Below are 25,980 nucleotides of genomic sequence, written 5' to 3' on the forward strand. Positions count from 1 at the left end.
ATATAACACCAACATTTTAACAACTTCTTGAGTGTCAAAATCTTATTTTTAACACCCATTAGAGTGAGGCAGCTCCAATATTTCCTTTTTTTCTTGAAATGGCTGTATTTTGTACAAAAAAAAAATAAATTATAGGATTGCACTGGCACATTTTACTCTGAATCTTGGCACATACCTCTTGATTAAATTACATGTAGATGGGGTTTGTGTGCCATGATGAAAAGTATAGGTCTCATCTGGTTTTATGTTTAGAGAAAGACACTGCTGCTGCAGAGATGATTGCATACTTGCATACAGACACATTTATAGACATATTTACAGCCAGGAGCTGTCAACTTCAACCGCAGTCTAGTCACTCTGACTGGATTATTGAAATGCCTTGCTCAAGTGCGGCTCAGGGGCAATTTAAATTAATTTAATTTACAGACATATACTGCTCATTCTGGTTTCTTTTTGACCTAATTTTAGCGAAAACTAAAATGTTACAAAATGCAAAACAAATGTACTTCATATCATTTTGCCACTGTATATATACTATTAAAAACAGGGTTTTTAGATTGCTATATATGTATAAAACCTTAGTTGACTTGTTGCTTAGAAAAAATTATATTCAAAAGAAGCACTCCAGAGATCTAGTTAAACATTACCATAAAGTTTGGCGACTTGTGAAAGACAGATCAAAAAATAAAGGCCAGGATATCCCAACTTTTGGTCCGTAATGTTGGTCAAATTCTAAAAACTGATGAATACTACAATTCCCATAATACATCTTGATAGCATTTTTACATTAGACCCTCCCTGCCTGGTAAACGCTCATGTCTGTGGGATTCCACACCCCTGTTTTACATCAACTTTCCTTTAAAAACCTGTAATCTCCAAACTGAAGTCGATATGATCCTGATGACCTCACGAGGACTATTTTCATCCTCCACAACCACAGAAGACAAAACTGTTTTATTCTGGACTGAACAGTTTTCTCCGGGACTCAGTGTGTCATGGAGTGTGTGTAAAATCCGTGGAATTCCCCTTTAATGTTCATGGGTTATAATCATGGTACACAGTCGATTTTATTGGCCCACATATATAATTTAGGTCTTTCTCTTCATGCTGACAGATAAGTACATTTACTCAAGTACAGTTTTGAAGTGTTTGTGCTTCTCTACAATTAAAAGGGAAATATTGTACTTTTTACTCCACTACTGTTATTTGACAGCTACAGTTAACAGACTGTACTGTTGTGTGTACAGAATAGACCAGATAACAAAATCACAGTAATACAACATAGAAAAATAGAAAAAATCTATAATACGAATGATCACAACTTTTATTATATTTGAAGCAGCTTTTCATTTGAGTTTTTAGCTTTAGAGAAGCCCCAGTGGCCTAATGGATAAGGCACTGGCCTCCTAAGCCAGGGATTGTGGGTTCGAGTCCCATCTGGGGTGATTTCCAGCAGAGTGGTGCAGTGAAAGTGTTCTGGGCCTGTAACCCCGACGATGATCAATGGATCAAAACCATCCTCTGTCAGGAAATCTCTATCTTTCTTCGCAGTGCTTTGTTCTTAGATTACCCTCATGCAGGTATTATTGCAAAGTGGGAAGATAAAAATTAATGCTAAAATGCTTAGAGGGCGCTACAATAGATGGCTGACAATGACACAGCAATGCCATCTGATTTTTATTGTGTTACTTGGTAAAGGCTGCAGCCTACTGGCCAACAGTGGAAAGTACAGTAGAGTGCATTCCTTCATTGTTGTGATATTTTGGGAGGATTTTATTTCTCAATCTAATATGACATGTTTTGAGACTTAAATATTTTGGGATCATGTGGAAAATAAGGATTCTCATCTTGCTATGTTATATGTTGGATTCAATTATGTTTTTTAGATCCATAAATAAGAGAAAAGACTACATTTATTTTGTGTTGGCCTATTGGTTCACATGTTCAAACATTAATGCTTCTGCTGTGGTGCAATTTATAGAATAACACTGATCATGTCCTCCAAAAATGCCTGATTTTATTTATTTTAGAATTAAAGCCATACTTTACTTATACCTAATGTCTCCTACATGCAAAGAAAATGATTCATGACCTTTAGAGTATTTTCAAAAAGGTGAAAATGAGACATTCACCAAGTCAGTGACACACCTTTTAGATGGTTTCCACATGTCCATTGCTGCTCTGCTTGACTCAGACAGCTGCACCGAAAAACAGCAAAACCTATTCCAACAATCAGATATGGAGCCCAGAGCCGTGTCGAGTCTGTGTGTGCGACACAGGGGCTGTAGTGTGTGAGGACGAGGTGTGTGAGGAGCTAAGTGACTGCCAGACGGCTGTGACCCCAGAGGGCGAGTGTTGCCCTGTGTGCTCCACTGCAGCACCAACACAGAGTACAAACACTAAAGCAGGTAAATGAAGTTACTACTGTTGCACTTTCCTCCTGAAGGGATCGTTGGATAACTATCATTATGGGGTTTTTACAGTAATACATAGCATTTAGCTTCTTATCTTATACACGCCAGTTTTATGCTGTCATCCAGGGTGTTTTTCACCCTCTAGCAACAGATCTAGAGACTCCTTACCATTATGGGAGACAATATGTCGTCTTCAATTATAAGAGCCAACAAATCAGAGCAATTGTTACTGATCTACTAGCTTTAACAAGCAAATAAGGGAGAGTAGGAGTGATTTAGCAAGTATATTGGTGTCTAAATTTGTTGTTGTCTTGAGACTGACTATGAAGGCCCAACAGGTTCCTGCAGCAACTAGACAGGTGTTTTAAATTATTTTAGCTAATTATACCTCCCCTCTGGACTGTGTTGATGTCTAAAAACTGAGCTTGACTGACATCACGCCCCCGTTCACTTATTTACTGCTCCACATACAGTATAACAGACACTAATAGTTTACTATATAGTATGCAGTAAATCAAGATTTTGGACAAACTTATAAATATGCATATATGTATATATATTTTTGTGTTTTGTGCAGTTCCATATGTATTTTATTATTCAGTTTTGTGTATTTTAAAGGCCCATGAAGGGATGTGCATCGCAAACTAGTTTAGGCAATAAATGTTGCAGTATATGGCATTAGTTCATGCTATATACTTGTCCCTATACAAATAAACATAAATAAATAAATACATTCACTGACAAGTATAGTGTTGCAAGACTGTAATATTTGCAGTCATAAAAAGTGACACATTGCATTGTAGAATTGTTAAAAGTCACTAAAAGAACTGCTGCACATTAATATAGTGCACTATGTAATAAATAGGGAGCGATTTTGGAGAAGAGTTTTCACCTTTCTCTTTCTTATTAGTTCATGATGTTTGGGGACAACTTTCACCTGAGCAGAGGTCTAATCAGCTAGAGTGATTGAAAACACCTGTGTGGGTGTGCAGGGCTGTTAAGATTAAAGAGAGCATATAACAAGGACGTACTTACAAGTAATGTTGTAATATCTAAAGTTAATGTAACTGGAAATTTGGTACACTTGTTCAAGAGAAGTGTGCAAACCAGAACATTTAAATTTTAAAAAGGATATCTAGTGTCCTATATTTTCATGGAGACTAATATAATTAGTAATATATGCTTATACATTTAATGAGCCATTAACTGTGGTTCTGTGATGTTTACATGAGAGGTTATTAAGTATTAAACATAAGGAGGTAAAATAACAGCCTTAAAATGTCTACTGGAGACTACTACCAAAGAATCACATTTTCTGACTTTGAATGAGGCCTGCAGAAGAACAAGAGGATTATAAACATCATACAGTAGTTGTGAGTGAGTTCTATATTTCACCAGTGGTTCCTCTTTATCACCTGATTACCTGAAACAATGAGATCATTCCTGCTTTCAGACAAGTTGACCCGCAGTAAGAGGATCGTTTATATAACTGATCTTCTCGTCTTTAAACAGGAAACAAAGCTGTAGATGGAAACCCTGAAAACCTCCCTGCCAATATACACTGGTAGTCTTTGCCACATGGTCCAGTTGAAGCCAACTCTTTGGATCACTGGTTAACTCACGAGCGCTATAAACTGTCAGTCCTCTGCGGTTCAAGTGTTACTTTTGCTGTTTGCTGACACCACAAGTTCTGAGTAAAACCAGTTTTCTCAGTATTATGTTTAAAGGTTTTTGAGCAACTGCTGTGAGAATCCCGACCGCAAGAATCATAATTGTTTTCTCTTGGTTTAAACGTCTCGAGAATAGTCTGGATTAGCTCCACTGCAGCGGAGTAGAGCTAAAATAGAACATCTACAAAAAACTTTATATATACTTTTATACTCTTACAAAATTTAATACACATTTAAGTGAGAAAAAAGCTTGGAGAGAAGTGGTGGAATGTAACAAAGTACATTTTTTACTTGAGTTTTTACTTTACACTTCTATTCCACTAGATTTTGGATGCAAATATACTTTTCACTCCAGCTTTAGTTACTTTGAAGATTCAGATTATTAATACAAAATATTATACTAATACACTCTGAGGTATTTTCATAGATTAAGATACCCAGTAGTATATAAAGTAGGTCAAACCTTCCTTTACCAGCTGTGACATTTGTGATGTGTACACATAATTGCATCAATAATGATAATGCAGTAATATAATGTACTGTGTATTATTCAGGAATGGGACATTCTGCATAACTTTTGGTACTTTAAGTATATTTTGATGCTAATTGATACTTAGTATTTTTACTCAAGTAAAATTTTGAGTATTTCTACACTGTGGTATTGCTGTTTTTACTTAAGTAAAAGATCTGAATTCTTCTTCTGTCACTATTAGGATTAGTTTAAGTTTTTTTGCTTTCTGTGAAGTATTCTTAAAACATGAAAACTGCAAACTATTCTAGAGTTGCATAAGAAAAGAAAAAACTTATACATCGTTAATTTGGTGGATGCAGTGAAGTTCAGATATAATTATTGACATACATTTGGTTTCCCCGCTCCTTAGCTGTGATCAACTTTGTCTTTCTTTGAAAGTGCAATGTATGTTTGCGTTGATGCACACAGAAAGTTCTTTGAGTGAAGGTTTTTCTTGATGTACTGGAGGTTTTGATACAACAAGTAATGCAATATTGCTGAGGAAAATTGCGAAATCCTGATTTAAAGCCCCATAATGATGCACGAAATACCAACTGAAAAGGAACCACCCACGATACTCACGTGGCTCCTGTTCTGTCATGAGGGTACGTGCACAGAAAACGGCAAGACCTACTCCAACAACAATCAGATATGGAGCCCAGAACCGTGTCTAATGTGTGTGTGCAATACGGGGACTGTGGTGTGTGAAGAGGTGGTGGGTGAGGAGCTAGGGTGTTGGCCTGTGTGCTCGACAGCTGCACCACAACCTCCTAGCAAGGACAATAAAACTGGTAATAAAAGTTTAAGAAGCATCTTGATCCTGATATTTGGCAAGGAGAATTTAAACTGGTCTGTCTGCTCCATAAATATCCACATTGGGGGTACATATGTGGATTTTTATGATGTTTAACAAATAGAGGAGACTTTAGAGTACTAGAGTGTAAATGATGCCTCGTAGCCACTCTACATTTCTTCTTATCTCATTTGCATTTGAAGATGAATGTCCTTACCTCTTTCAAACCACTTCCCCATCTCTTGTCATTGTTTCTTGCCAAAAAACAAACTCTTCAGTCTCTTCAGCCAAAAAGTTCATCCATTTCTTCACGATTTTTGTGTTTTTTAGTTTTCATCTCATCATTTTCCTGTCTTGTTGTCTCTTACATTTCTTTGTATCTACTGTGGTGTCATCATAACAAGGATGACATATAAGTGTTTACTATGCTCTGTTTTGCACATATTTTAAGTTGCTTTCAATGGAATTATGTACTTAATACCCTGTTTACATCTTTTACTGTCATGAACTAATAATTTTGGCAATATTAATGAAGATTTTCACTCCCCAAAAACAGCCTCATGTACCACATGAGTCCTCACAACCTAACACTTTAGTTTATTCTTTTACAGATGCTTATATATCCAAAATAATATTCCAATAGCATAAAATTACACCTTGGTAATGTTTTGGAGAGACTACGCTGGTTAGCAATGTATATAAAGAGATCATGAGAACTTTAGATGTGAATTGCATGCAAATTTATGGAACTTCATTGTGTTGTTCACTAAAATTTGGCTAATACTGACAGATAAATACCTCATCTTAACTTTGGTGGAGGAAAAATCAACCAATCAATGGACTCTTGGGTGACTGGCACTTGGGATGAGAGAGTTTAAATAAAGAACATAATCAAAATCAAGCAATCTATCAAAAAAAAATGCAGTACATACACTGCACGCATAGCATTCAACCAAGTTTTTAGTCATATTTTTATTCAATTTTCATATTTTTCCATGTTAATTTAATTACAGTGTTCTACTTGATATTTTTTTTATAATGTATGGATTTCTCTAGGCCTGAAAATGGTCCAACTTAGTCTAAAAAAATATATGTATATATGTATAACAAAAGCTCACAATGTGAGCTTGAAATTATAAAATGTAAACTGCACTTTGGGTCCCTATATTCCCAGAAAAAAGTACATTACAGAGGGCTTGTGGTAGGTGCAGCCCTGATGACATTTTAAATCTGAAACCACATCATACCCTCAAGTGCATATGCCAACAGCATGTCTACAAATAGAGACTGGAAACCAATAAACAGCTGGTCTCATTCCCCAAAATGATGTGTTACACCAGCTATATCAGCTGACCGTGAATGATTTCGGGGTACTGATGTCAGTTGATGTTCTGTTTCATCAAGATTCCTGTACAGAGGATGGCAAAGTCTACTCCAACAATCAGATTTGGAAGCCCGAACCGTGTCGAGTCTGTATATGCGACATGGGGACGGTGGTATGTGAGGACGTGGTGTGTGAGGATGTAGGTCACTGCCAAACCTCGGAGACTCCAGAGGGAGAGTGCTGCCCCGTGTGCTTGGCAGCGGCACAGCGCCCAAACACAGATACTGACACTGGTAAACTGTAGACTGTCTGTAACGTGCAGAAATATTACATGGATGCATCTTCTTTCTTGCAGTGTTCAGTGACTTTTTTCAGGACTGCTGGTACTCTTCGTCCTCTCTCACAGCCTGAAAGCCTCCTCTTCAGGCTCCATCCTGTGCACACCACCTTGAAATGTTTTTATTTCTACAGTATTGGGCTCTGAATTTCCCTTTTTGACTGTATTTTCAGTTTATGTAGGGAATACATTAATTTTTTGCCGGATAAGATCACTTCTCAAACAACTTTTGTGCTGCAAAACTGTTGGTAGCACTTTCATCTGCATTTTTTTGTTTTAACGTGTAACTGATCAGAAGAAATTACAGCCTTTTTCATTATGAAAAAGTGGACATACTACCAATATTACTGCCACACAAAAGGAGATTGAGCAAGTAACTTATTTACCAAATAAGGTGTATTCCTCTGGGAAATCACTTCGCCCTTCGCCATGTTCAATGTCATGTTGTTCATTGCACTTTTTATGCACTTTTGATGATGGTAATTACTACTTTTATTGGTGTTTGCATTTATTTTGAGTTGCTGTCTGTTTCAGCACCATGAAAGTATTTAAATGAATTATTTCTTTCTTTAAAAAGATTAAAGCCCCTATGTGTAGTATTTGAAAAATTGTGACTTTAGCGACTCCTAGTATCAAATAAGACAGCAATGCATGCAATGTTATGTACTTATCCCACGAATCTGAGACACTGAAATTAGTGGACTGAAGCAAGAACGTCACATTTTTCTGCAAAAACATCTAAAGAACCAAAAAAAAATCCCGCACACTGAATAGATGCATCCAAAATGTTGATTTATTGAGCACAATTATGATGTTTTGACTTCACGTCTTCAGTAGGTTTCACAATTTTTCCACAAACAAAAGCTTCTTCTCTCAGAATAATTTGCTAAAATCACAAAAAAAATCTACACATATGGACTTTAACCAACAGGGCTACTCCAAACTTTTCAGAATGATTACTGGCATGAAAGTTAAGCATGTTGCAGTATGCTGTTAATGTTTTTCTGTTTTTGACTGTTGGATTTCAGGTCACATGGTCAACATTAATTAAGACACTAGTTTAATTTCCCTACGTTTCTTTTTCACAAAGGCACCTGCACAGAAAATGGAAAAGTCTACTCCAACAATGATATGTGGAACCCAGAGCCGTGTCGGATCTGTGTGTGCGATATGGGGACCGCCGTGTGTGAGAACGTGGTATGTGAGGACCTCGGCAACTGCCAGAAAACTGTGACCCCAGAGGGCGAGTGCTGCCCCGTGTGTTTGACTCCAGCATCAACATCAACTCCCAGTACAGACCCAACAGCAGGTAAGTGTCATTTATTCTGTCACCTTACTGAGGGCTTGTTGTGCTACTTTTAAAATATTCCACCCTGTTTTCATCCTCAGTTGCAGCTGCAGAGTTGAAAGGCGAAAGCTGCACAGTGGAGGGGGAGCTTTACCAGCACAACGACATCTGGAAACCCGAACCTTGTCACGTGTGTGTCTGTGACAACGGCGTCGCCATCTGTGATGAGGTGCAGTGTGAAATCCTGTCGAACTGCGAGAAGGTCGTCACACCTGAGGGAGAGTGCTGCCCTGTGTGTGATAGCTTCGCCAGTGCCAGCAGGATGATTGGTGAGAGGGACAAGAGGAACTGTTGTAAAAAATTTGGTGGTTTCAGACACCATTAGTCACAGAAATATCAATTATATCAACATTGACACATATATCAATTATGTTAATTTTACTATAATTGTTTTTTGTAGTGCTTTACGATTATAGCATGATCAAGTGTCAATTTAATTAAAGAGTTATTAGAAATTAACCACTAAACTACTAAATTGCATACAGTTAAGAGAGCATATCACTGTGTAGATTAAGTTTAAGTATAAATGCAATTAACTTTCTTATTTTTCCCATATTTTCTTCAAGCAATCATGGGTTACAAGGTAAGTCACAATTACTACTAACATGGATTCATATTACAATAATTGTGTTAACTATTAGTTGCTCTTTTGATAAAAAATAATGTTGATTTATTTGCTTTATAGGGACAGAAAGGTGAACCTGGTGATATCCCATATGTAAGTAATTACAATGACAATGCATCCAATTAAATCTCTTATTGAATGTTTTCTGTGTCTTTTTGAACAGTCTTAATGATGTTTTTTTCTATCAGGTGGTGGGGCTCCCTGGACATTCAGGACCCGCGGTGGGTTTTTACTGCTTTTACTCTCTCTATGGATAACTAGACAATTTATAATATATTTTTTAGTTAAGCACAAAGAAGAAAAATAGTCAAATAAAGGATTTTCTTCTTTATAATATATCTAAACATGCTAATTTGGACTCTAGAGGGCGCCAACATTGCAACAGCTGCATCTATTATAACTTAGCAGGAGCAAACATTGTACAGCAATCTTTTTTTTTTTTTTTCTCCAAGTATTTGTGATTGAAAAAAAATAAGTTTTATGTACAGTGCATGCTGATTGTGTGTGATAGAAACATAAAAACATGCTGGTGAGGCAGACAGGCATATTTGATGCTGCCCTTCATTTAAAGAGTGCAGACAGCACAGAGTTACATGCAGGTGTCTGGTGGAAAACTAAAGGATATAGTGCAATAATCACTGGAACCAGGAAGGCAAAAGACATTAAAATGTATATATATTATTCTGTGCAAAGACTGATGAGCCTGTATTGAAATGCTGATGACTGTAATGCACTGTAGCACATTTTACCAGCAGTTTGAAGACAATGGCTTTGATGGTTGTATACGGCAAATCTCATCCATAAACATTTTTATTTATCTCATGTGTTTCTGGTTCAGGGTCCTCCAGGAGCTCAGGGACCCACTGGACCAAGAGGCTTTAAAGGCAGACGGGTATGCATGTGATCATCTGTCAAACTATTCTAATGGCATAGGTTTTTGTTTACGGAAAAACGTGACAATCCTAGTGTTGAAACTAGTGTTTTAACTGGCTGGATCATCTTCTCTGAACTTTGTACTTAAATTTTTGTACTCTTCTTTCACTTCATCAGTTTGTATGTAAATCAGACACCAACTCCTTGTTAACATAAAAATGCTTTTTTATTTTGCAACCTAAAAACCTAAAAATCCCCTGTAGAATCTAATCTGTTGACACTTTGCAGTTTGTCAACACCTGCTTAACCTAAAATACCTGAAATATGAACTGATATGAGTTCACATCCAGCGAATTTATGCATAGTGCTACATTCAGCTGCAGCAAATGAGTGTTAGTGAAGAAATCAGATGTTTACTCATTCACTCAATCACTATTCCAAACACACTAGTGGTTTATTAGAACCAAAATCACAAATTGTAATTTAAAAAAACTACCAATCTTACCAGAGGAGCGATAATTTGGTTTAAATGAACAAGGTATAATGTTATGAAGATGCTAAATGTATCCGATTTAACAAATGATTAATTAATTGTCTTTGCTATCCATCATTAATGAAATTTCACCACACAAACTGCAGGGATTCACGGGGCCTCCAGGATTTGATGGAGAGCCCGGTGTTCCAGGAAATCCAGGAGAGCCAGGACCCCCAGGCCAGCCTTCCCCTCCTGGGGTGAGTGTCTCATCTCTGTAGAAGAAATACAGCAGTTTATCAGAACATTAAACCACTCCTCTACAACGCTTTAAACATTTAATTGAAATCATTCTCCTCCTAAAAGGGACACCTGGTGTCACAGATGGCTTCAGGTTTCGGTGAGAAGTCTGGTCTGGCTTCAATGGTGTCAGGAACAAGGGTGAGTGCTGCAGAGCTCTGTTAAAGCAACTGTTAAAGACATATTTTGCATTTATGCAAAGTTAGGAAGTTTGCTATGGGATAAAATATAAAGGAGTGTGTGAATTGTTGCTTTTTTCAGGGTGAAGCAGGACCACGAGGACCTCCAGGACAGGCCGGTTCACAAGTAAGTTTTCTTCAACTTTCTAAGAACACAAGACTTGATGTATGAACATATTTACAAGTTTCTAAACTGAAATGATTTTACCTCTCCACTCTTGTTCAGGGCCCAAGCGGCGGTCAGGGAATCCCAGGAGAAGCTGGAGAACCAGGATTAATGGTGGGAACACTTCTGCTTCCTAATTTCAATTTCATCCGAATCAAGTGTGTGTGGAGATCAAACCTTGTTACTAAACCAGTGATGTTGGAATTGAGTCAAACTAATCTGTATTGAACCTGTCAAAAATTGTGACATTTCCTTGTTTTTGTTTGTCCACAGGGTGAGCCAGGTCATCGAGGACCAGACGGCCCACCAGGAAAAGCTGGACCCGATGTGAGTGAAACATACATACATCTGTTTTTGTTGGCATCAGTGCTGTCATTAGCATTAGACATTAGTCATTATCACTTACTGTTAATATTATCAATGGTTATTTACTAGTAATGATTACATTTTTTTTTCTGCTCAGGGAGAAGCTGGACCTGCTGGTGCAACAGGAGAATTAGGATTCCCTGGATCACCGGTAACCAACCATTTCCAAATGTTCATACTAAAACTAAATGACTATATTACGAATCCCCAACCAGTGACACAGTCAAGCCATAATGAAATAAAATGGTGCACTGACATCTATACGCACATCATCTCTCCTAATATAGCATATGTGCATAGAATTTGATCTATAGACAGATGCTCTTTGCTGCCCCCAGTGTGTGTCATTTTATATTACAGCGTTTAGTGTAAATGACAAAATCACAACAGCCAAGAATCCACACAGTTTAATATTTGAACTTGCACATCTACAAAGTGACATCTAATGGCAGCAGGAACTTGCCCTCAGTGAAACAACATTAGAGACCAGTAAAATTTGGGCATAATCCAAAGGATGTTAGTTTACTGTTTTGCAGACAAGAGAGCCTGAAAATGTTGGAACGTGCATGTTTGTCAGGAAATTTTCATTTTATTAGGTGGTTAGTTGGCCAAATTGTATTGTACATTCATTGTTTGAATCTAATGTTTTATTTGATCATGTAAAGTATATGTCAATAAACCTATTGACTCTAAACTAGGGTGCGAGAGGATTCCCTGGTCTTCCAGGTCTTCCAGGACTGAAAGGTCACAAGGTAAGTTATGTTTAATTGAAAAGTCAAACGCTGCCTTTTCAGACTTAATTTTTTTTTTTTTTTACTCTTGAGACACGTCTGGAACTTGAATATGAATTTGAATCTTTCCATCAGGGTATGATCGGACTTCTCGGGCCAAGAGGAGAGACTGGAGCAGTTGGTTCCAAGGTATGAACCTGTCGCCTGATCCTGTGATTCACAAAGTGGACTCTTTTAATTAAGAATAATTAGATTCCTAGTATATTAAGAGAATGAACAAGAGGATTAGGGAGGCTGAATCATTGGCTACACACCTTATATCATTGTTGGAGGTGTTAAGAACCCCTTTAAAGATGTTCTTAATAGCTCCATGCTGCTCTTAAGAACCTTCATCGTCCTATAAAACCTTTGCTGTGAGATTTCGTTAAATTTTTCAAATCAGCAGCTGCTTTGGGATCACTTGAGAATTTTTTCTTCTATTATTTTAAATTATTTAAAGTCACACAGAATGACTAACCTAACCAGAGAACCATGAAGGAATAATTTACTTTACAAAATATTTAACAAAAGATCATATTGATGGACAGTTATTTAATGCTAGCCATTATTTACTGGTTTTTTTCTTTTATAAAACTGCACTGTGCAAACCTGCTTCCTTTTTGTGTTTTGCAGGGTAAATCCGGTACGCCCGGTACAATGGGTCCTCCAGGTCCACCGGTAGGCAACGCATGCTGTAAACAGATCACCAGAGCAGTTTATATAGAGTCACATGTCATTCAGACAGATACTGAGCACGTCTTCTGTTTCAGGGGCCCGTTGGCTTGCAGGGAGAAAGAGGCAGAGCTGGCCCAACTGGTCCTACCGTAAGAGGAACACATTTACATCCATTTGAAAAATGTCCAAAAGTGTGAAAAGATGTTGAAGAATTGAAACATTTTCTGTCTATCTCAGGGAAAACGCGGAGCACCCGGCCATGTTGGTAAACCAGGTCCTCTGGTAAGGATTTATATCTTCAGTATAAATTAATTTAAACTGTAATATAAGTCACAATGTGCAATTTTAAACATATTTTATTCAACTACAGGGTCCAATGGGAATCCTTGGTGTGCCAGGTTTCCCTGGTAGCCCAGGAATGAAGGTGAGATTGATTGATAGTTTTGTGAGTCATTTCCAGATTGGCGAAGATTTGGTACAATATGAATCCATATAGGGCTTTATACTGTTTGTACTTTAATCTTGAATTGGAGGGAACAGTACCCAAAAATGTTGGTAGTCTTTATGGTATCACTCGATTTGAAAGGGTTTTTTTAGGACTAAATTTGAGATATTGGAAAAACTCGACAGCCAATCCAATTTGTTGTAGTTATTTCACAATATAGACATACAGCAGTACTTTAAAACAGTTTAATAGCATCATCGATTTGTCATGATTGCAAGTAGAAAATTAGACTCTTGTTCTGACAAATTTAGACATAATAAGTCTATTAATAAAATAATAAAAAGTCCTTGAATAAGACCTGAATCTGTCCTCTGTTGCAGGGTGAAGCAGGTCCGACAGGTGTGAGAGGAAGTCCAGGACAGCAGGGAACCAGAGGGGATGCTGGTCATGTCGGACCATCCGGGCCCACAGGACAGCAGGTGTGTCATGATATCAACATCCTGTCTAAGTGAGCACATTCTGTAGGAAGATATTATAATTTGGGATTACTTTTTTTTTTTTTAACAGGGTGCTGAAGGACCTGACGGAGCTCCAGGTGCCCGTGGCCAATCAGTGAGTGTCAGAATGTCAGATTTACAATAAATCTCTCAGTTAATGAGAGGTGTTTTTACATAAAATCTTATGAATATATCTAAAAGTTTAAATATTATAGATATTTATGAAGTTTTAATTGATTATTTTTTTGATTGTGTGACTGCTCCTCCTCCCTCCCAGGGTGTAGCAGGTGTCCAGGGACCAGCGGGGCTGCTGGGTCCCCCCGGCCCTCCCGGCCCCCAGGGAACTACAGGAGCACCAGGACCAAAAGGCCAATTGGTATGAGCTCTAATTCTGAATATATATTTGTAACTTATGAAATCTAATGTGTTGACTGAGGTCATTTAATCTTTTTTTTTTTCATCTGATCTTTTCCTTTTTCACAGGGTGATGTTGGCGTGCCTGGATTCAAAGGAGAAGCTGGAGCTAAGGGAGAAAGAGTAAGTTTTCCAAAAAACATCCTGACATAAAGAATAATTTTAATTGTATGTAATGTAATGTAATTGTTGGAAGGCTGATTGTCTGGTTATTGATTTGCTGTGTCATGTTAGGGTGACCACGGTGCTCCGGGTCCGTTGGGCCCGATGGGAGAGGATGGGAAGCGCGGACCCCGAGGTGATGCCGGGTCCATCGGTCCTGCAGGACCTCCAGGAGAGACAGTGAGATGACTTTTTCTTGGGAATGTGGGATTCTTGGGAAAAGACATTTACTTTATACTCTTGAATCTGACACAAAAACCATTCTTTCTTACTATATAATGTCAATTTTCACTTAAAAAGTCTTTATTCACCTTTATCCACTTAATATGTAGGTAACTGAAAATCATTAATTCATTTTAGGGTGCTCCAGGAAACAGAGGTTTCCCTGGTGCAGATGGTTTACCAGGCCAGAAGGTGAGTGGATGACAGCAGAAATGAACTAATGCGATTATTCCGAGCATTATCTTCATCATCTCTGTTTCTGTGATTTTCAACAATTGATGTTTGGTTGAAACAGGGAGCCCAGGGTGAAAGAGGGGTGTCAGGATTGACCGGCACCAAAGGTTTAGACGGAGATCCAGGACGGACCGGAGAGCCAGGTTTAACTGGAGCTCGGGTAAGACAGACATATGTGTCTGTTCTTGTTGTCTATTCTTGATGTGAAAATAGCTCCAATCCTCTATAAGTACTATCATCATGTCTTTATCACCTCACTCTTAACTGGGGAATTTTGGTGAGGAGGAAAATATATACAGTGTGTTTCCTCCCAAGTTCACCAAAAATATGACCCTTGAAACACATAAAATCTGACAGCATGAAATTGAGGATGAAACATCAGTAACCTGTTAATCTAAGGTGGATCTCTGACATGTTATTTCACAGGGTCTAACAGGACCTATTGGGGCTCAGGGATCAGAGGGAAAGCAAGGACCAACGGTATGCAAAACTTATTCATTTTCAAGTGTGTTTCATTAGTTCCCAAACTAGCTAATAAACAACTCAGTCTTGCGCCAAACCCAGAGTACAGCATGTATGTTATTTGTTGCATGACAGCATATATTAACATTTCTTTCTGTCTTTGCAGGGCTCATCAGGAGAGGATGGGAAACCAGGCCCTGCTGGCTCTACTGGAAACCGAGGGTCAATTGGACAGATGGGCCTGCCAGGACCAAAAGGCTTTGCTGTCAGTGTGAAGTTTGTCACTTGCTGAGTTTACCAGACAAATATTATGTGTCTTTAGAAAAAAGTACAAAAAAACAAATAAGACAGTATTTTATACCGTTGGAATGAGTAGCTTCCATTTTCCTTTTTTTGTCAAATTTTACTTGTAGAATATAAAATGTAAAATATAAACATACGTTTTATAAAAGTTTGTTCATTAGAGTTTTAACATGGAGTTTGTTTTTTTTGGGATCTAATTGATCCCAAATATGAGTGACATCACTCTGAAAGATGATATAGTCTTTGTACATAACCCATAAAACATCACTACTTTTGTACATATTTGGTTTTTAAGATCAGTAGAAAAAAAATATGTAAAGGAAAAAAATTGCTTGATTTTGCAAATTTTCTTACAAAAACAGATGTTAAGTATGAGAAGGAGTTAAATATTTTAAAAGCACATTTTATTATGATTTATTATAACAACGCTGGTAACTCCACAGATAATGATATGATTTTGGGTGTTGATTTTTAGGGTGATGCTGGGAAGATTGGAGAGGCTGGCACCCCTGGACCTCCAGGTCAAAGGGTATGTTATTTTCACTAATGGATTAAAATAATTAATATTTTTTGTGGGACTCTGTCAAGGAACAAACCTGATAAATACTGTGACTGTCTTGTAGGGAGTGAATGGAAAAGAAGGAGAGGAGGGCGCTGCTGGTCCACCTGGCCCAGCTGTAAGCATCTTTCTCTGTAGAAACAGTACATCAACAATTTAATAATATTATGTTGAGATCATGTTAAAACTCAATTTGCATTCCTCTAGGGTACTGCAGGGAAGAGAGGAGAGCAGGGACCTCAGGGAGTGATCGGTTTCCAGGTATATACCATTAATTAATTTTAAAAATATATATTTTGAGGACAAACTGCTTGCCAGTTGACTGTTGTTTTTAATATATAATTTATTAAATATATGAGCTTTCACAATGATTCACTCTTTAACCGGCATGTTTATACTTGTTCATTATTGCATATTGTAGGGTTTGCCTGGACTGCCAGGAGGACCTGGAGAATCAGGAAAACCAGGTGCTGAGGTAAGACAAAATAATACAAATAATGAATTTGCAAAACATTTCAGTTTTTTTTTTTGACACCAGCAGTTCGACAGTTGAGATAATGTACAGTACATCAGTGTAAGCCTCTGAGAAACTCTCCATATGCTGATACATATTGAGCATTTCATGTTTTCTTCAGGGTCTAGCTGGAGAGGCAGGGGCTGTTGGTGCTACAGGTCCGAGGGTAAGTCTGTTACTACCTGTAATTACTGACTGACACAGTATTCCAGTCACTCACAGAGTCTGAATCAGGTGCCTTCCACTCACAAGTCTTAATGTTTCAGCTTTGAATGCATTAAGGGATTGTTTTTGTCTTTAATCCCTGACTGTTCCTGCAGGGAGAAAGAGGCCCTCCAGGAGAGAGAGGTGAAATCGGACCCAACGGACTGCAGGGACCTAAAGGTAGTCCAGGTGGACCAGGACCAGATGGGCCAAAGGTATCACAGTAGATGTTGTACATAATATCTGAGTTGTTGCATGTAGATCTTGTTTACAGTAAGTCTTACTGTGATATGTCTTTGTGCATTTTAGGGTAACTCTGGTCCAAAAGGGAGTGTCGGAGAACCAGGAGGTCCAGGACTTCAGGGGATGCCAGGGGATAGAGGTATCTCAGGACCCTCAGGCCCAAAGGGAGATGCTGTAAGTTAAAGAGTATGATTAGTTCCCCAGCAAAGATGCACAGACACCAGTTTAATCATATTCCTCAGTAAAGAAGAAAATACAGTATCTGCTAGTGGGGTTTCTCTCAAAATTCCTCAAGTTCTTTGGGGGTTGTCAAAAGTAATACTGGAAAATGCTGTCAATCACTAACATCGGAAAATGTCTTCTTTCTTCAGGGCTCTGTTGGAGACAAAGGACTTGAGGGCAAAGCAGGAGCTGACGGTGCACGGGTGAGTTTACAGTTTATTGCAATTTATTGCAGATTTGTCAGAAAGTGAAAACAAAAGTTTGTGGCAAATTATTTGACCTGATGGCCCTGCATGAGGGTGAAAATCTCAATATCAGCAGAAATTATTCATAAATTAGCCGCTACACTACGGTAAACCATAGTATAAGAAAATTATTTTCAAAATTCATACAATATTCCTAATATATTTTTTGTTTTATTAAAAGGGTCTTCCTGGACCTGTTGGACCTGCTGGTTCCAGTGGACCCAATGGCGAGAAGGTGAGATCAAAAGCATGACTTTTAGCATTTACTTTAAACCCGGAAATGTGATTGTTCAGGTTTGTGTTATCAGCTCATGTTAGCTCATGTTTCTTTGAAAAATACTACTGCAAAATCACTAGAATTGCTAAAATATTGACTGTATTTGAGCAAAATTGAGAAGTAGATAGAAAATTTTAAAAGAACAATATAGGTATCAAATCAAAAAGATGGAAAATGCAAACTATAATATGCATCTTGCTACACAACAAGTAACTGTGTAAAAGGTCTTCCACTTTTGATTCAAGATTTAATAGCCCACTTGATACATGATATGCCATGATCGTAATAAATAATTTCAAAGTCTTTCAAACCTTAAACCTTTGGCTTTGTTATAAATGAAACAATAAATTATTTCCATGTTTTAGGAACTTTCTAAATGAATTTGACTGTACTGTTCCTTTATTTCAGGGTGAAACCGGACCACCAGGACCTGCAGGTCGCCGAGGGTCAAGAGGAATAGCTGTCAGTAGAACCTACTTTATCTTATATCTGAATTGAATGGATGTACTTCCTTCTCTTCATTTTTAAAGTGTACATTTATGATATTAACAGGGTTCTGCTGGTGAGCCTGGTCCAACTGGTGCAGTCGGTTTCCCTGGACCTGCTGTAAGTAGTTACTAAGACAGCTAACATGGCTATCATATTGAAATTATATCAATAAATATCTGCAAACTGCAAAATCACAGCCAAAGGTTCAAACATCATAAAGCATATAAAACTTCCTTCCCAGGGTATTGAGGGTAAGCCTGGGGCCAAAGGTGATGCAGGTGAGCCAGGCAAGAAGGGAGAAGGAGGATCACCTGGACCACAGGGGACGGCTGGGAAACCTGGACCACAGGTATGCATTAAAAACATGAAGGATCACATAAACTTCTTTTCAAAACATCAAAGATAAAACAATTTCTAAAAAATATTTTGGTCTGAAATCATGATGTAAAGACCCAGTAAAAGGCAAAGACTGTTTGTATTGACTTACACTGTAAAAAACATGTAAAACACGTCAGTTAAGGTAAAAAAAAAAAAAAAATCCTAATTATTATTTGTAAAGTAGTTTTGCTCGTCTCATTACTCTGTTTTAAGATATTTAAGATGATTTAATCTACCCATGTGTGTTTGTGTTTGCAGGGGCCTGTTGGTGTGACTGGATTGAAAGGCGGCAGAGGAACACAAGGTCAAACGGTGAGTTAGGCTCTATATTTTGGCCAAACAGTCTATTTCTGTAAACAACTATACAAGTGTTATTTACATTATCATCATTAAAGTATTCCTTATTGGTCATGTTTTCTTTCCACAGGGCTCTCCCGGTTTCCCTGGGTTACCTGGAGGAATTGGACCACCTGGCTCTGTTGTAAGTTAGTCTGTTACTGAAAGGGGACATATCATGCACATTTCCAGGTCTATATTTATGTTCTGGGGCTCTACTGGGATGTCTTTGCATGATTTACAGTTCAAAAATTCTTTATCTTATACTGACCCCTCAGTTCAGTCTCTGTCTGAAACAGACACCTACCTGAAACAGAAACCAGGTCAAGGCCCCCCTCCCAATGAGCCCCCTCTGTTCTGATTCTTTGGCTCCCAAAGACTACGTAAACAAACAATAGCAGTCGGATTTTGGATACTTTTCTCATTCTTTACATGAAATATAAACTTCTCAAATACATCTGTAAATGTTTGTGCCCGAATCCGATCCGAAATATGCAAGTGGACAATATGAACAACCAGTGGAACAACCTTAGTGACAGACTTAGCAACAAAGGCTACCAACGGATGGCCGTTTGCGGGCATGTGCGAACGATCTGACGTCCATTCAATAGAAAAGTATATGTAACATGGCTTTTGACTTGAAGGCAACATTTTTACATACAGTAATCTCGTGTTTTGGAACTTTGCACATGTTTAACATAGACATTTGGCATCATAACAGTATATAAATGAGTGAAAATCACAAAAAACATGTGGTATGTCTCCTTTAATAAACCTTAGATTAATGTGGAGCTTCAGTTTCAGTACAACAGAAATATACTAAAACTGTCGAATGAACCACTGTTTTCAGTCGTCAGCCACTTTCAAGATCTCAGTGGGTTTCACTTTACTTTGCAGACTCTCATCACTGTTAGAGTGTCACTACATAAACAGTTACACTTTCAAAGATTTGTACTGAGGAGAAATCATGTGTATGTGCCAGGGTGCTGTTGGGGCAGACGGGAACATCGGCACTCCAGGAAAGCAAGGCCCTGCTGGAATTCGAGGGGAGATTGGAGCCTCTGGACTTCAAGGAGAGAGTGGACCTCCAGGCCCAGCAGGCAGTGCTGGAGAGAAGGGAGAGTCTGGAGAGGATGGTCCTCCGGTAAGGTGCAAGGAGGAGTTTAAAAACATATCCTCCAACAACTATACACAAATAAATCTTGACAAATTTCTATTGCTTGTCTTCATTCATTGTCTCTTGTCACTCTCAACTCTTGTGTTTCTCCGTCAGGGTCCTGATGGGCCTCCTGGACCTGCTGGCACCTCAGGACAGCGAGGCATTGTGGGTCAGCCTGGACTCAGAGGAGAGAGAGGCATGCTGGGACTGCCAGGTCCTGCTGTATGTATTCCTGTTGCTTATTGTTAGCCATTCGTGTTGAACCACTGAGTGAATCATCAGGAGTCTTTAGATGATGACGTTGGTGTTTATTTGTCTCTCAGGGTCCACCAGGAAAACCTGGAGCATCTGGAATTAAGGGCGGCAAAGGGCCTGCTGGTGGAGTTGGTTTACCAGGAGCCACCGGGCCAAGAGGAGATGCTGGCCCAGAGGTTTTTCCTGCCAATCTGAGTCATTTCACAGCTTGTTTAGCTAATTATTTTACTTAGATTTTCTTGCAGCAAATATTGCTTTTTTCTTGAGAACATGAACCAAATAGAAAAAGTTGTTTTGAATACCAAAAAAAAGTTGACAAAGAATATTGTTTTTCTGATTTCAGCTCCAGAAATACAATTTTAACTATTTGGCATTAAACGTTTTCTCCAAAATGCAAAACTTCAAAACCACAGTATCTCAGAAACTGACATATACTTAAATGCAAAAAGGCTAATCTAGCTGTTTTCTGTTGGATAAGAGAGTCTTTCATCAATATGCAACAAGTTTATCATGTTTGTAGAGTTTAGTATGACAGTCGGGGCATCAAATATATCCACAGTAAATCAATCTGAGTCCAAAATGCCTGTAGAAGTTTAATAGTCTTTGTACAAAAATATTTGTACTATCTGAAAATTGTCTTCCAAGTAATCAAACACTGGAAAAAGAACATGGGCAAGAAAGAAAGCTTTGGTAACTTCCTCCCCAACACATTTTTAATGGATATGTTTTCTTAATTGAAACCTACTGTAATTTTTTTGCTGACGATTTGGCTTTTTATTTCACAGATTTGTGTTTTTGTTCTTCCGTTTTCTGTAGTTTGTCACCACATGTGCACAGTTTTTGTTTTTTCCTCAGATGAGAAGTTTATCATGTCATTATCTGTGTTTTTAATCAGGGTGTTGCTGGAGCAGAGGGGTCTCCTGGTAATGATGGTCTTGTAGGAGATAGGGTAAGATTTACTGTAATACATGGTGAATGTGCATGTTTAGTAAGGCATTTGTTTTTTGTTTGTTTTCTTGCTGTAATCAGTAGTGTGTTTTTTACAGGGAGACAGAGGTAATCCTGGTCCAGAGGGTCTGGCTGGTGGCCCAGGTTCTCCAGGAAATGAGGGTCCAGTGGGAATGACCGGCAGTCCAGGACAGAGAGGCGAAAATGTGAGTTTCACCAACAGAAATACAACCAGCTACAAAAAAATGGCTACAGCAAGACAATATTTTGGTTTACAACCATCAAAGAAAAAGAAAATCTTCTCAGAGACTCTCTAGTTATTTCTGTCATGTCATGTCATGTCTGTCATGTTTAGGGTGCCATTGGCTCACCTGGACCCCAAGGAGCATCTGGAGTACGAGGCAAAGTGGTAAGGAAGACATCACAATGTTTCTGCCCATAAAACCAGCCAACCCAACAATTCAAAACATTAATCAAACTTTGTACTAATTTAAGTGGGAAACAAAGAATGTTCCAATGACCTGTGTTAAATTTTGATCATGTCTGCTTTTAGGGCCCTCAAGGACCCCAAGGAGAGAAAGGAGCAGCAGGAGACCAAGGAGAGAGGGGTCAGAAAGGACACAGAGGTTTCACCGGGCTCCATGGTTTGCCAGGAACTACTGTGAGCAAAATGTTTATGATTTAAAGCTTCCAAAAAGCTGCGTCATATACTTATATGTCTTTAGATAATTCAAAGGCTTCTATTTTCTGCAATCAACCAGTTTCTGTGTAGAGAAAAGAATAGAAATAAGATAACAGTGAAGGCAACAGCAGATGAGATATCATTCTTTTCTGTTTCAGGGTGCCACAGGGGAGCCAGGAGATAAAGGTATTGTTGGACCAGCCGGGCCTAAGGTAAGTGCATAATAGCACCAGGTGTGCAGTGAAATTTCTCTTTGTTTCTCTTTAATTTCTCTCCTTTATTGCCTTTTTTTTACAGTGTCAATCTCTCAATGTCTCAACATTACACAGGGTCCTCCAGGAGTGGTGGGTCCTCCTGGGAAGGAAGGAAACATCGGCCAGCCTGGACCAATGGGTGCCCCTGGAAGCAGAGGATCCAGTGGAGACATCGGGGCACAGGTGATATTTTTTCACATTTTAATAATCAGCTGATGGTCTTATCCTGAGAGAATTACAGTGACTGTAATAATCCAAAATCATTAAAACTTATTGAGATGAAAAATCTTTCTTTGTCAGGGTCCGCCTGGTGAAGCCGGACCCCCCGGCCCTCCAGGCCCTCCTGGACCTCCTACCGCAGGTGTGGAAGACCTCTATGCTGCTCTAGTTGATTATGACGAGAATGGCGGCATGCCGGAAGCTGTGGAATTCGTGGAGGACGATGTTGCGGCTGACCCTCCTCCACTTCCAGAGTTCAACAAAGATGAGGCCCTTCCTAATAAGATCCCAGCCATCCTGCGTGCTGACACCGGCGTCCATGCCACACTGAAGACCCTCAGTGGACATCTGCAGAACCTCCGCAATCCTGACGGCAGCAAGATAAACCCTGCAAAAACATGCCAGGACATCAAGCAGTGCTACCCTCTGAAAAAGAGCGGTGAGGGTTTTCTTCTCTACTGTTCAGTGCTTACCTAGAGAAACAATTTTTTAATACAAGAACATTTTACAGACTTGTATTTGAATGGATTTTGTTTGTGACTTTGATACAGGTGAGTACTGGATTGATCCAAATCAAGGAAGTATAAAAGATGCCATCAAGGTCTTCTGCAATATGGAAAGTGGTGAAACTTGCATCTCTGCTAATCCAGCCAACATTCCCCGCAAATCATGGTGGACTAAATCCACTCCCAGCGCCAACATACCTGTGTGGTTTGGAGCCGACATGAATGGTGGAAATAGAGTAAGCAAACAAGTTTTATCTCTGCAATATTAATGCTTATGTCATTATTCAAATACATGCATGTTGTGGAAGCTTTGAAATAGTTCAGGACATAAGGGTTTGATAGATGTTTCCATGATGTAAAACAGGTTTCTTGGTGTGCCAGATATTTTGGGGTTCATTTCTATTCTGAAACATATCTGTTGGTAATAAAAATCTGTATCAAGTCATCTGTGGAATCCAACATGTGCATTTGACAAAAACTGTCTGGCCTGGTTGTAATCATGTCAAATGTGAAATTTAATTTCAGTTCCGCTATGGAAACAAGGAGGAGCAGCCAAACGCGGTGGCAGTTCAGCTGAAGCTGCTGCAGCTTTTGTCCAAAGAGTCACACCAGAACATCACCTACCACTGCAGGAACAGCATAGCCTATAAAGACGAAAAGAACAGCAACCTGAAGAAAGCTCTGGTCCTCAGAGGCTCCAACGGCCAGGAACTGAGAGCACAGGGCAACAACCGTCTGCGATACACTGTCATCGAGGACGGCTGCTTGGTAAGTCATCAACAAAACAAATACCAACATGTGAAAAAAAAATAAGCCAGATGTTCTGATTTATCTTTTTTTTCTCCCTCAGAATTCAAATGGTGAGTGGGGCAAGACAGTGATTGAGTACAGGACTCAGACTTCGGCCAGGCTGCCCATCATGGACTTGGCCCCAATGGACATTGGAAAGGCTGATCAAGAGTTTGGCCTGGACATCGGACCTGTGTGCTTCTCATAAAATGCAAACCCCCAATGCAACATGGACAGAAATAGCCCTTTTTTAGAGGAGCAACATCATCATCAGAATTTATAGAATATGGATAAATGACTCCTCTTTCTGTGAACGTACAAGTCGATGAAGGTTAGAAGGTTCATTGCTGCCGTTCTTCACACATGGCTGCATTACAGTACTTGCTGCGTCTGCAAAGATTCTGGTGTGAATGAGGACTGGTAGAACGCTGACATTATTTATTCATCTTGTCAATACATCTAGAGCACAAGTACTCTACGGGGAAAGGTGGTACAAATAAATGCCTGAAGTGCTCAACAGGAAACTCAAATTTATGCAAAGTGGGGGGTTACATGGCTTGAAAACTTGCACAAACTGGGAAAACTGCCAGTAATATTAAAACGTAATGACCTGTAATGTCTTTATTAGGAATTTAAAGCAAATTGCGTTAAAATTGAAGGTTTATGGTGAATAAAGACTTATTTTTTAGAAGCTTTTTATTCCAGTAAATGCACATCCACAAGCCTGGCATGGGCAAGAGTTGATATGTCTGTAGTATTCACTTTTGATGGAATAAAACATGAAAATCATGCTTGAACCTAAATTATTATGTTCTGTGCAGGAACCTTATTTACTCCTACAGAAAGTCTTTTTTATCTCCTTTTACAACTTTCAACTGTAAATGCAACATATGACTGTAAATTACAAATGATTTGTTTATTGTTGACTATGGATGTGGAATAAATGTCTTTCTTTGGAATGACTGTGCTCTTCCCACAAACCCAAGCGAGAAAAGTTGAATAAACACTCACGGAGAGCAAAAATTAGCTTTGAAAATGAGTTCATGTTTTCAGAAATCACCAACAATTAAACCATCTCACCACTGGAGGGAGACAGAGTCATTTATTGGAGTAATCAAATCACAGTTAACTGCTCTCACCTGACATCCCAGGTGTAACAAGTTCTTCGATGGCTGAAATGAAAACCAGCAGTGGGGTTCCACCTCAAGGGGTTTAAAATCAATTAGTGTGTTTTTGTTTTTTTTAATGTAGTGTCAACCTATACTTTAGACATGGATTCATCTTGCATGAGTGCTTATTTCTTTAAATTTAACAACACACTGGCTCACTGATTAAAAAAAAACAACATAAATCAGACAGTAACCTATTTAATGATCTAATTCCAGCTTGAAAGCATGTCCTGACCGCCTGCTTTTCTCTTTTGTGTGCTTGTGTGTCTATACAAATGGGTGTGTGAGCGAACAAGATGAAATAAAAAAGAACCAGAGAGAGGGAGAGAGTAGGCGTCCTTACCTACATCCATAGTCCTTACAGGAAGAAAAAGAGCCAAAGTTCAGGCAGCACATGTTTCTGGGTCGACCTCTCCTCTCCGTGCACGCTGAAAGACGTGCCACTCTCATCGTTTCCTGCAGCCCAGGCTCGCTCCACCACATCTGTGGAGGTGGTCATTTTTAGCTGGGGCTGCTATTTTCATTTCGGTGCATGGAAAATTTTAATAGAAGGAGGTAAAAGTGGTTGAAAAATATAGTCTTGTGTGAGCTTTGCAATTTTACACAACAGTATTTTCATGTTTAAGCTGCTCAAATGGAGTATCAGGACCAACAGTAAATTCAAAGACAGAAAATGACAGTCGCAATACTCTAAAACTTTTTATCATGTTGAACTTGCGGCTGTCTAATCAGTGACATCACACATTTTGCTATCAAAGCTGTAGCCAACTGTATATATAAAGTTACGAGAACTGTCCACGGCCTTGAAATTTTAAGCAATGTCAGTTCCTTGAGCACACTTATTTGCATTTGTCATTAAAAACACGAGTTTGGAAGTCTTTGGTGCACTTTTAATGTGTTTTGGTTCAAGTCAGTTAGAATGATTGAAATAATAATTTCATTGTGCACTGCTTTTCAGAAAACAAAAGGA

At 38.8% G+C, this 25,980-nt stretch overlaps 1 protein-coding gene and 1 non-coding gene across 3 annotated transcripts in view; both read left to right on the forward strand.

The window, feature by feature from the left end:
- col5a2b (collagen, type V, alpha 2b) overlaps positions 1–24,867 on the forward strand; it is a 30,210-nt gene extending 5,343 nt beyond the window's left edge. Inside the window, exons 1-55 of one of the 2 annotated variants that reach the window (XM_067583289.1) lie at positions 2,156–2,408; positions 8,140–8,358; positions 8,445–8,666; positions 8,964–8,980; positions 9,083–9,115; positions 9,211–9,243; positions 9,861–9,914; positions 10,535–10,627; positions 10,734–10,808; positions 10,929–10,973; positions 11,073–11,126; positions 11,286–11,339; positions 11,476–11,529; positions 12,077–12,130; positions 12,245–12,298; positions 12,782–12,826; positions 12,919–12,972; positions 13,061–13,105; positions 13,194–13,247; positions 13,649–13,747; positions 13,836–13,880; positions 14,043–14,141; positions 14,249–14,302; positions 14,414–14,521; positions 14,702–14,755; positions 14,859–14,957; positions 15,224–15,277; positions 15,426–15,524; positions 16,038–16,091; positions 16,186–16,239; positions 16,329–16,382; positions 16,543–16,596; positions 16,757–16,801; positions 16,956–17,054; positions 17,149–17,256; positions 17,454–17,507; positions 17,731–17,784; positions 18,235–18,288; positions 18,379–18,432; positions 18,557–18,664; positions 18,952–19,005; positions 19,121–19,174; positions 20,012–20,173; positions 20,303–20,410; positions 20,512–20,619; positions 21,339–21,392; positions 21,490–21,597; positions 21,747–21,800; positions 21,945–22,052; positions 22,232–22,285; positions 22,403–22,510; positions 22,628–22,985; positions 23,098–23,288; positions 23,578–23,820; positions 23,903–24,867. In XM_067583289.1, the coding sequence (XP_067439390.1) occupies positions 2,156–2,408; positions 8,140–8,358; positions 8,445–8,666; positions 8,964–8,980; positions 9,083–9,115; positions 9,211–9,243; positions 9,861–9,914; positions 10,535–10,627; positions 10,734–10,808; positions 10,929–10,973; positions 11,073–11,126; positions 11,286–11,339; positions 11,476–11,529; positions 12,077–12,130; positions 12,245–12,298; positions 12,782–12,826; positions 12,919–12,972; positions 13,061–13,105; positions 13,194–13,247; positions 13,649–13,747; positions 13,836–13,880; positions 14,043–14,141; positions 14,249–14,302; positions 14,414–14,521; positions 14,702–14,755; positions 14,859–14,957; positions 15,224–15,277; positions 15,426–15,524; positions 16,038–16,091; positions 16,186–16,239; positions 16,329–16,382; positions 16,543–16,596; positions 16,757–16,801; positions 16,956–17,054; positions 17,149–17,256; positions 17,454–17,507; positions 17,731–17,784; positions 18,235–18,288; positions 18,379–18,432; positions 18,557–18,664; positions 18,952–19,005; positions 19,121–19,174; positions 20,012–20,173; positions 20,303–20,410; positions 20,512–20,619; positions 21,339–21,392; positions 21,490–21,597; positions 21,747–21,800; positions 21,945–22,052; positions 22,232–22,285; positions 22,403–22,510; positions 22,628–22,985; positions 23,098–23,288; positions 23,578–23,820; positions 23,903–24,049 (4,926 nt within the window). In that variant the 3' untranslated portion in view covers positions 24,050–24,867. Of the gene's footprint in view, positions 1–2,155; positions 2,409–8,139; positions 8,359–8,438; positions 8,667–8,963; positions 8,981–9,082; positions 9,116–9,210; positions 9,244–9,860; positions 9,915–10,534; positions 10,628–10,733; positions 10,809–10,928; positions 10,974–11,072; positions 11,127–11,285; positions 11,340–11,475; positions 11,530–12,076; positions 12,131–12,244; positions 12,299–12,781; positions 12,827–12,918; positions 12,973–13,060; positions 13,106–13,193; positions 13,248–13,648; positions 13,748–13,835; positions 13,881–14,042; positions 14,142–14,248; positions 14,303–14,413; positions 14,522–14,701; positions 14,756–14,858; positions 14,958–15,223; positions 15,278–15,425; positions 15,525–16,037; positions 16,092–16,185; positions 16,240–16,328; positions 16,383–16,542; positions 16,597–16,756; positions 16,802–16,955; positions 17,055–17,148; positions 17,257–17,453; positions 17,508–17,730; positions 17,785–18,234; positions 18,289–18,378; positions 18,433–18,556; positions 18,665–18,951; positions 19,006–19,120; positions 19,175–20,011; positions 20,174–20,302; positions 20,411–20,511; positions 20,620–21,338; positions 21,393–21,489; positions 21,598–21,746; positions 21,801–21,944; positions 22,053–22,231; positions 22,286–22,402; positions 22,511–22,627; positions 22,986–23,097; positions 23,289–23,577; positions 23,821–23,902 lie in introns of those variants that run through there. The other variant, XM_067583290.1, reaches the window with a different exon arrangement.
- Positions 1,373–1,445, forward strand: trnar-ccu (transfer RNA arginine (anticodon CCU)). Its single transcript has one exon. It is a non-coding gene; the product is annotated as a tRNA-Arg (tRNA).
- Positions 24,868–25,980: the final 1,113 nt, after the last annotated feature.

The sequence above is a fragment of the Thunnus thynnus genome, chromosome 24 (assembly GCF_963924715.1).
Source record: "Thunnus thynnus chromosome 24, fThuThy2.1, whole genome shotgun sequence".
NCBI lineage: Eukaryota > Metazoa > Chordata > Actinopteri > Scombriformes > Scombridae > Thunnus > Thunnus thynnus.